General features: G+C 41.4%; 1 protein-coding gene across 1 annotated transcript; it reads left to right on the top strand.

The window, feature by feature from the left end:
* Positions 1 to 1,014: 1,014 nt before the first annotated feature.
* Positions 1,015 to 4,724, top strand: pi15a (peptidase inhibitor 15a). The gene is made up of 5 exons (XM_079576208.1): positions 1,015 to 1,461; positions 2,052 to 2,170; positions 2,928 to 3,060; positions 3,138 to 3,253; positions 3,638 to 4,724. Exons 1-5 carry the CDS (start codon positions 1,192 to 1,194, stop codon positions 3,771 to 3,773), a joined length of 774 nt encoding a protein of 257 aa, XP_079432334.1. The 5' UTR covers positions 1,015 to 1,191; the 3' UTR covers positions 3,774 to 4,724.
* Positions 4,725 to 10,573: the final 5,849 nt, after the last annotated feature.

Raw genomic sequence — 10,573 nt, 5'->3', positions numbered from 1 at the left:
GAGCTCCTTGTTGAACAAGTGTAATCTTTACTGTTAAAAAAATAAACAAATAAATAATAAATATGACATGCTGTTTACAATTGCTCCACATGAGTAACAGAAGTCATTGTTATTGATATGAGGACAGGACCTGGATTGATTATTGTCATCCTTTGTATTGAGTGATAGCCTGCAGTAATGACTCTAAAACTGTACCATTGGTGGAACTTGGGCTTTTTCACATGGTAATCATGGTCGTCTGCAATTTTAAACTTTATTTAGCCGATTAATCAGACATCATTTAACGTATGCTGAGGTAATGAAATAAGTTTGGACATGTTTTACACCAGTTTTGACACAATTTAGTCCAATTTAGGTTTAGACCCTGTGAAGAGATGAGTTCTGACCTTGATTCAGCCCTGGTGGTTCTAGAAGGTGAACGATTTGATCACGTGCTGCTTGGTGTGAACAGTTTCAGAACCCTTGGTCTAGTTGCCCCTAGGCAAATGCAAAAACCTATCACTCTGCAAAGTTGTTGCAAGTTAAAAAGTTTGCCTGCTATTCTTGCTTTATTAGTATTGCCCTAAAGAGTAGCCTACAGAAAATGATGTTTTAATTTTGATTTATCTTTTTTGTACCGTGTCATTTAGTTATAAAAACTAAAACGAGAATTTACTTTCCACTGTTTTGTTTTGAGTAATATTTCTAACCTATTACATACTTTTAAATAAGTTATCACAAACATATTGTGTGTTAAAGCCTCCACCGTTTTGACACATCATGCTTATTTATCCCACATAATGTTTACATTCTGTTCTAATCACAGTAACGTCACGTGGTTTTGTAGTAATTAGTTAAAGTAACTCTGGAAAGTTTCGATGAAACAGAATCCTGCATGAGATGATGGTGTTTCAGGTGACAAGGAGGAGCTGCGCGTACCTCTGAGCCACGCGCACTTCCTGCATGCTCCAATGCAATATATAAGAGACACAAGAGAGGCTTCGGCTGCAGCAGTCCGCAAAGTTGGCAAAGCGCAAAAGCAGCTCTTCACACGCTCCGCTTCTCCATGTCCAGCCCATTTGCGGGATTTTGGAGGTGACTGTGGCTGGAATGCAGGTAGCTGCTGCGTAAAGGATTGCGTTTGAATTAAACGCACGAGAGCTTTATCTTTAGGTTGTGGAGTATTGTGCACGTTACAGTCCGGAACCAATCATGAAGCTTCAGTTTTTTGTCCTAACTTTTTTGTGCATATCATGTGGAGCAAGTGCACTGGCAACGCGTCTCCCCGGTGCGTCCTTGTCCTCGACAGTCGCCCAGTTGTCAGTCATTGGCACCGCGCAGAATAATGGAACAGAGTCTTCATCTCTATCAAAAAGCCGGAGGAAGCGGTACATCTCAATGAACGACAGAGTGGCTATTCTTGATTATCACAACAAAGTGAGAGGACGAGCGTTTCCTCCAGCATCCAACATGGAGTACATGGTACGTTTCCACTAAATCTAGTAATCAAGAACTTTTCACATTTTCACTGTTATGTTTATAAGTAGCTTCTTTTGCAACACGAGTATGTTTTATTTATTCATTTATTTTATATACAAAAGCGGAGGACAAATGTTTTTTGACCCTCTCAGCTGTTAAGTGGATTAAATTTCAGTAGACCACCAAAGCAGTGACTTCCAGAGTCAAAAGGGGTCAGACATGGCACCAGTGTCCAGCAGACACTGTGCCGATGAAGTCACCCTGTGACTCATCCTAATCTGGTGACAGAGCATTTCTATGTTTAGATAATGCATGCACTCCTGTACTCCTGTGGGTTTTAGTCCAAAGGTCCATGTATCGGATGACAATGTAGTTGTCTATCCCTCTGTCATCACCCACAGGATACAGAGCAGCAAACCAATCACTTCTTGTGTAACTTATTTGATGGATGGGGGCACCACTCTTGCCTTGGTAACACCTGAGGCAGAGCCTTATCTCACATGTCAATGGCAGAAGATGGAGCGCCTGGCGTGGTTTGATTTTCCATGCAGTTATGTAATTGCTGTTTCTCTGTTGTATTTGTGTGATTTTAGGTGTGGGACGACGTGCTGGCTAAGACTGCAGAGGACTGGGCTCATGCATGTCTGTGGGAGCATGGCCCGCCTTACCTCCTCCGCTTCTTGGGTCAAAACCTCTCAGTCAGGACAGGACGGTGAGTGACCCCTGGTGCCTCACTGGACACTCCTGCCCTCTATATCCCAACATCTGCTGCTGCTCACTGGGACCACTCTCACTCATTCATGGTCGTTGCCCCGCAGCCGCCTTCTTCATTCTCTATTTTAAGTTTTTTTTTGCCCTGGTTACAGCCTGTGGAATGCCCTTGTGACCCTTCAAATAAACAAAAGATGTGTTGCAAGCACTGACCCTGAGGACAAAGGTGCTTCCCTTTAGTGGGTCTTGACTTTCCATTTGGCATCTTTGGGTGTTTATTGAAGGACGTCACGAGACACAAGGGGGTTCTGCCTGTTAACCCTGTGATTGGCAGTTATTAAAAGGTTATCCTTAGGAAACAGTCGAGGTCTCTTTAAGGAATTGGTTTAAAAGTTCCTCTTTTAAATGTTAAAGGTGTCTGTACAAGTAGCACATTGTTTTTCCCCTCAAACATTTAACCTAGTTGACTTCAACTTCCCCCCGTTAAAGATGGAGGCGTTCCACAAGGGTCGTGTCTCTGTCCCCTTTTATTTACTGCCTCCCCTTAAAGCCAGTAAAAAATACAAAACCATTGCTTATTCTTATGCACATGTCAGAGATTTAAGGTCAAGCTCTGGTCAAAAACATAAACTCTTCAATGCATACACACATTTTAATGGAGAAAGTTCAAATGTCTTAAAGTCTATATCTGCACAATGTTTTAAAGGATATTTTAAATATTATGAGATGTTTTATTGTCTTATTCTTTTCCTTTCTAGGTATCGCTCCATTCTGCAGCTGGTGAAGCCATGGTATGATGAAGTAAAAGATTACACTTTTCCGTACCCACGGGACTGTAATCCCCGATGCCCTCTAAAATGCTCAGGACCAATGTGCACCCACTACACACAGGTACGACCTCTGTGATCAGCATCCACAAGAGCCTTTATCCACAGTAGTTTTAACATGTTGTGAATGTTCATTTGTAGATGGTGTGGGCCACATCCAACAAAGTGGGCTGCGCCGTGCACACCTGCCACAACATGAATGTGTGGGGCTCCGTGTGGAAACGGGCCACATACTTAGTTTGCAACTACTCTCCAAAGTAAGTGCTCTGTATCATTCTTCTGGTCTTTTATTTCCTGGAGTACATAACTAAAATCCAGTTGTAAGACTTGATCCCACTGAACCCTTTAGCCTGACGACGTAATCCTTTGGCACAGTACCCCTGTCTCTGTTAGGTCTAAATTCCTGATACAAGCTGGTGCACTGGTACAGCTCTGTCCATTCTTTTGTGAAAATAAATCTCACTTGAAACAGAGCCTGGAGTAACTGCCCCGAGATATGCTTTTTGTTTATCCATTTGGTGGCACATGGTGGCTGGGGCGAGGACTGACATGAAAAAGAGAAATCTGTAGAGGAATTTTCATGGTTAATGAAAGGTAATGATGGCTACAAATGTGTTTACGTTTTTTTCTCTGTCTTTCAGAGGTAACTGGATTGGTGAGGCTCCTTATAAAGTGGGGGTCCCCTGCTCGGCCTGTCCACCCAGTTATGGAGGCTCCTGCAACAACAACATGTGCTTCCCAGCACTCAAGACGAACTACTTGCACTGGTTCAAATAGATAGGTAGATCACAGAGCTCAACAGTACCACGAGAAACTACTTTATTTAGTATGGATTTGCACAGCAGCAGTGGACCACCTTTTTGTATATATGGACTTATTTAAAGACACACTCACTTGATGGCAGCAGCTGACTATGCATTTCTGATGTGTAAATATGTTGTGCATAGCTTGTAATGGAGTTTCAGCGTGAAATGATGAATTATAATCGTCTGTTTTGTGGTCCTTAAACACCTTTTATGCTGAATATGGTGCTCCACAGACCTTTTACAGTGTGGTTAACACATTAGAGCTGCTCATTCTCGATCATTACGGTGCTATCGGGCTCACACCGACTTGTTGTAAGCACTGCCTCAGTAGGAATGTTGTGATGTCAAGATCAAAGCTTTGGACCACAGAGGCACAAGTACTATGCCAAAGCTCTGCAACCTAAGGGTCTTTAATAAAGACACTCACGTTTCATTAGACTTACAGTACACGGTGCATAGTTATGAGCTCAGTCCATTATTCCTTCACTCCTTGAACTGTACAGCTGCCACAGACTGAGGCAAGTTGGAAGAAGTATCGAGTAGAGGTTTCAAGGAAAATGATCAGTGGACCACCTCTTAACCCTCGGACCACTTGTCCTCATAACTTCTGTTGTCTAAAGCTAAACCTTTGGTTTAACTTGGTGCATGTTTACCAAATATGAGTATTTAGAATTTTTGAGTTGTGACTTTACTGTAGTAGTTTTAGTTTCACTGCAATGTCCACAGCCTTTGGCTGCACTCGGCCACTATTTTCACTGTCTATGCATTCAAGGTACTGTTAATCTGTAATAGCAGTGTTCCATCTATATTGTTGTTATAAATTGTATTCAATGTTATTGTTTCCAATATGTTGTTATATTGGGCATCATACGCACTCCAGTGCACCTTAACTGCTTCTAAAATGTAAGGCTTGTGTTTTGTAGATAACCATTTATATCAGCAAATATATAAGTTATTCATTTTTATATGGAGAAATATTTAATAGACATTTTCTATGGTTTGTAAATATATTGTTTATATCTTTTTGGTTATAAAAGTGTTCATTGGCATGTCAGATTTCACTATGTTTTGAAGCACTACAACAGTCTGTTTCCAGGTAAATGTCTCAGTAAAATCACACTTTTTTGTTTTGCAATGTAGGAAGTTACCATCTTCAGCACTGACTGTATTTAAATTAGCCACAAATGGATATTTATGCAAATAGCGCTTTTTCTGATGCATTTTTGTAATAAAATGATCTGTTTTGTTGAATTTGTTTTTTGTTTTGTTATAAAATTTCCCCCACTTGTTTTTAAAATCTGCTTATTCTTAACAATGGGCACATTCTAGGGCCTGAATGTTGCCCTTAAAGATACCAACCTATCATTTTTGTGGCAGCGACTTTATGTGCTGGCCCATAAACACAATACACTCTTAAACCAAAGAAGGTCATGTCATACCACAATGCTTTAATCCATCAAAATCCTCACTGAACTCACCTCTTAGAAACAGACTGTTTGAGTTTTTGAGGAACATGTCAGTATTCAAGTCCATTACGGATTGTCAGAAAAGGTGTTGACATTTACTTGGCTAATCCGATCAGTGGGTAAGGGATAAAGTATTGGGTCAGGATAAAAGCAGGCCCAGGAGCGACGGCTCAGAAAAACCCACATCTGAAACATGAACCAGGGCTCCGAGAAAGTGTAGACATGTGTTTAATTTACTGCTCAGATCGAACAGTTTGGTGTCACATAGTATTGTTGATCAGTAAAAATAATTCAATACTCAGTGATTCATTTGTAAATAAGTAGTTTCAGGAACAATTGTGGACAGACACATTTAGGCGACAGACCAAAACAGTCACCGGACCATCCTTATTGCACACTAATATAACCTCAGATCTTATGCATGCGAGAACCCTTTGGCTTTTGATATCACAGTGGTGTTATGTGTATTAGGACTTCAGGTATATAGCCAAAATTCATTCTAGGTATAGTCACTTATCGTGTATTGGCAACTTCACATAGAGAATTAACCACTTGACAAACTCTTTTACTCTTTTTTAAAAACGTGTTTCACTCATGCACACCTAAACATATTTTGGTCGTGCTAATTTCAGTCACTGATGTCAGTCACTGATGTCATCAACTTGAAGCATGTTTTGGGACCTCTTCAAATGTTAACACTTCCATGCTAATGCTCTTTTCCTACCATAAATCTCTCTTGGGGGCAGCAGTTGAACTTTGGAGTTACCAGCTAAAAGAAGTACGGTGCCCAGTGTATACAGACCATTTCAGGTGTCTATTTCAAAGCATGTGTCAGTTTTCCAAAGGTTTTGTGGTTCAATGTACAGTGACGCAACAAAAGGAGGACCTGGTGCTTGTGGTTAATAGGATTGTGGCTCAACTTGCTTATGTTTTGGCCACTTTTCACCTCGACTGACTTTTGTTTTCCAAAGTAAACCAGAGCGAAAGTCAAATAAAGAAACTGTGGCACGGGTTGACCATTTAAACATTATACAAAGGTTTACTGTATAGTCTATTGTAATTCAACTTGCAACCTTAAATGTCAAAAGCAAAGGTCAGGAAATAATGACCTAAAGCTTTCTGCACTCAGGTCAAGTACACTTTGCAGGAACACCCTGCAGTTGGTCCGTAGTCAATCAATGCTCACTCACTGACAGAGCCACTAAATCACATGGGCTGTTTCTTGAGCTCCAATCTTGTTTGTTCATGTAGTGCAATGATGATCGTACAAAATTAAAAAGAAACTCATTGATTTGATTATAATTGTACTGGGATTATAAGTATTTTACTTATTTAAAACTGAGTTCTTGCATTGTGAACAGTGACTATTGCTCGAAAAAAATAAACAATTATGACAATTGTTCCAATAGGTTATAAATGGGTTCATTGTTGACTTTCAAACAATGTGTCATAGGATAAAAATGAAAGAAAGAAAGAACCAATATGTTAACAAAGTCTGCGTTTGCGAATATTGGGGGACACTGACACCTACTGGTTCCAATCAGGAAATGATTATACATGAATAACAATTAATTGTCGGCTTGTCCTCTCAGCTAGATTCAATTCAATTGTAATCTGGACAAAAATGAATCCACATAATTGTTATTACCAACATAGCTAATTGTTTACCTGCTATGCTCACCCATAAGAAAAACACATTATATATGATGTACCTAAATATTTTGGTATGATCTTATGTTTCTTTACATTTCCATCCATCCATCCATTTTCTTCCGCTTCCGGGTCGCGGGGGCAGCAGTCTCAGCAGAGATGCCCAAACTTCCCGATCCACACACACCTCCTCCAGCTGTTCTGGGGGGACCCCGAGGCGACACCAGGCCAGCTCGGAGACATAGTCCCACCACCGTGTCCTGGGTCTTCCACAAGGCCTCTTCCCACTAGGACATGCCTGGAATACCTCCCGCGGGAGGCGACCAGGAGGCATCCGGAACAGTGGCCCGAGCCACCTCAGCTGGCTCCTTTCGACATGAAGGAGCAGCGACTCTACTCCGAGCTCCTCCCGGGTAACTGAGCTCCTCACCCGATCACGGAGGGTGCGCCCAGCCACCCTGCGAAGGAAACTCATTTCGGCCGCTTGTATTCGCGATCTCGTCCTTTCGATCATTACCCAAATCTCATGACCATAGGTGAGGGTGGGAACACCCTCATCTTTACATTTCTTGTTTTGTTTTTAAGCCAATCATTCAATCAAAGAAGATGAACCTTGTGGATTGCGTTTAAGCCAGTAGGCTAAAGTAAACCCACAATTTAGACCCTCTCTGATCTCATTTACGCCAATTCTAGCATAATCCCCCAATCCAGTGTCCATTATTTCAATTTCAGGCACTGAACTGTGAAGGATTTATAGTTCATTCACGCTAGACAGACCACTGACCATGCATTAACCCAGTTTGAGCCCTTTTTTAAGCTTTAGAGAGAATTATACTCTTTATTAGAAGTTTATAGTCTACATTGAAACCAAGTTAGTGAAGCAGGCAACTTGATTGAAAATGTACAGTTCCATCAGTTTAAAAAAAAATTCATTCAGCTACATTGGGGGTACTCGAATACATGTGCAATGCTAGCTACTGCCCACTAGAGGGCAGAAGCGGGCTGCATCCTGCTCATGAGAAAGTGTCGTCTTTGTGAAACGCGCTGACGCGGTCATGTCCGTCTGTGGAGCGACGCGCTTTGACTGTCAGTGCGCCAACTCGCCCTGATGCACTTTAGCCCCGTGTTCACCCCCAGACTCTGCTCCAGCGCCGTGACCTCAATCCAGCCCCAACCAAACCCATTAGGGAGCGATGCCGCAGAAAACACACAAGTCTCCCCCCTCTCCTCTCTCCTCTCTTCTCTGCGTGTGTGCAAGGAGAATTGGTGGTTTGTGTTTGAGGCTTCTATTGCATTGTGTTATTTGGATCTTTGGCACAAATACTGCTTTCTCAGTCTTAAGTTCATCGGGTTTCTTTACAGTGAAACCAATTCCCATAAATGGCTTCTGGTGAGTTTTATCAGAAAGTTTGATAAAATGTTGCTCAACGACTTGAATTTGTATTTAGTTTCTGGCTCTTGGGAATTTCACTGGACATGGGTGATTTAGGACAAGAAAAATAAGCACGAGAGAAGAAATGATCCTCGGGTGAAACGAAGAAGCATAAATGTGTAAGAGGCATAGAAACATTTATATTGTGCTCCCTCGGGTGCGCACTGTATGTATTCACTGGCAGATCTTGTGAGGGATCTTCATCATAGCCTTGGTTGACAGTTACAGTTTATGTCCTGATTTATTGCACTATAAATCATCAAAATCCCACATCAGTTGATAAATATTTGTTTTTACAGTTGGGTCAGAACACTGAGCACAGCAATCATGGTTCTTTGTCTCATTGCTAGATACTGAGCCCATACACTGATCAGGCGTAGCATTATGACCACCTGGAGCTTATACATGAAAGTAATAGAAATTGTGTGTCATTGCTTTTGTGGTGTCGTACCAAATCAAATATTGTGTTCTTTTGCCTTCACATTTGGACACTTGAAACCATCACGACCCAACAATTCTATATTACCCAGAATTCTACCAAATATCCTCATCATAGTCCTGAACTGAATAAAGCAGTTTTTGGGGGGTTCTGATGGCCTCACAGGGCTAAGTTGGAATATGAAGACTGGCAGATGTTAGTCAATGAAAAAAACAAAACAGAAATTATATAAGGGGAACTAATATTGCAAAGCAGGGGCGGATGTAGAAAAAAAAAATCACGGGGATCATTTCTAGGGTGGCAACACATTTTACAATGTCTAAAAAAAACTATTAAATGAATCAGGCTTTGAAGATCTGGATTGCATCTAGTCCTTGAAACAATGCATCTATAAAGTGCTGGGTTGATGACTACACTAGAATTTAGACAGTTCCAGACAAGGACAAAACCTGGCTGACGTCAATGTGGTAGCAGCTGGGGTGGCAAGACCTTTACAAGGGGTGGAGGCTACCACCCTGTGCCACCCCTCTAGATCCGCCCCTGTTGTGAATGGGCTTCACATGTTCAAACAGTTTTTTTTCTTCATGTTTGTCGGCGTTGTTTTCTTTCCACGTTTTGACCTTGTCTTTGAGTGTCCAAAAAAGTTTGACGCATTATTATTATTAAAAGAAAGAAAGAGAGCCAATCTGCGCCTGTGCCTCTCCAACCGCCACCACACACCTCCTCCATATTCACACTTATGTGTCTTGCCCAAGGTCACAACAACAATATTGCACTGGTTGAAGGAGAGATCATATTTCTACATTTTTTGTTAAGACCACCTGGGTCGTCATATAGCCCTTTGTAAAAAAAAAAAAAAAAGAAAAGAAAAAAAATATTACAATAAACCATCAAATATTTACGGACAGCTGGGAAAACGCCAAGTTTCAGCTGAATGTATATTTTCCAAATGCACCTCCATGTACTGCACACTCCAAATGTAGAGCAGCATTAATTCAGCAGCAGATGGATGACTTTGCTCGGCCCGCTGTGATCCTCCAGGGAGTTATAAGCAAAAGCAGGACTGTTGCTATTTCAGCTGTGGTGTTAGGAAGCAAGGGGCGGGAGAGGGGGGGTTTGTTTGACCGCAGAGAGGGGAGGGGTGCTACTACTGACCCAGGAAGAGGAGTTCAGACTTGTGATATTGGTCACCATGAATGATCTTTGTCAGTGATGCAGAGGTTAGGTTAACATAATCATGAGAGAAACTGTACTGGTTCGATGGGTTTGGGATAACAACCATTTTCAGTGGGTTATGGGCCCTTGACAAAACACTTTTTCATAGTTTTTGACAGCTTAAGATTAATGCATGAATCAATTTTGAGGAAATGCAGTGTTCTGTGTGAAATTAAGCTTTATTGGCTAACAGAAGAGAGGCTGCCAATCTGTGGGAAAAGTGTCTTGCCCAATGACAATGATCTACAATTGTGACTACAGGGGTGCGAATATAAAAAGTTCAAGATTAAAGATCACTTTACTGTCAATTCATATAAAAAAAACATACAAAGAATTGAGGTAATTCTACTTGTCTCAAACCCTTGATGCAAACAGTGAAGCCTACTGAATGTGTACACAAAAAGTAATTTGGGGTCTTAAAGGAACAGGCCACCGTTATTCCATACTGAGATATGTTCTTAGCTGATCTTAAACAAGTTGATAAGTACCCGTCTGGACTCTGGAAGAGCGTGGTAGCTTCAAACGCCACCCCCGTTTGGAGCTACTGTATATGAATACATAGGGAGAGG

Source organism: Gobius niger (genome assembly GCF_951799975.1).
Source record: "Gobius niger genome assembly, chromosome: 18".
Lineage (NCBI taxonomy): Eukaryota > Metazoa > Chordata > Actinopteri > Gobiiformes > Gobiidae > Gobius > Gobius niger.
Note: the sequence above shows the minus strand (reverse complement) of the source record. Positions and strands in the feature narration are given on the sequence as shown.

Coding starts and splice junctions, on each gene's coding strand:
- pi15a (XM_079576208.1), top strand. CDS start 1,192: ATGAAGCTTCAGTTTTTTGTCCTAACTTTTTTGTGCATATCATGTGGA. Junction 1,462..2,051: donor CATCCAACATGGAGTACATG/GTACGTTTCCAC, acceptor GTGTGATTTTAG/GTGTGGGACGACGTGCTGGC. Junction 3,254..3,637: donor GTTTGCAACTACTCTCCAAA/GTAAGTGCTCTG, acceptor TCTGTCTTTCAG/AGGTAACTGGATTGGTGAGG.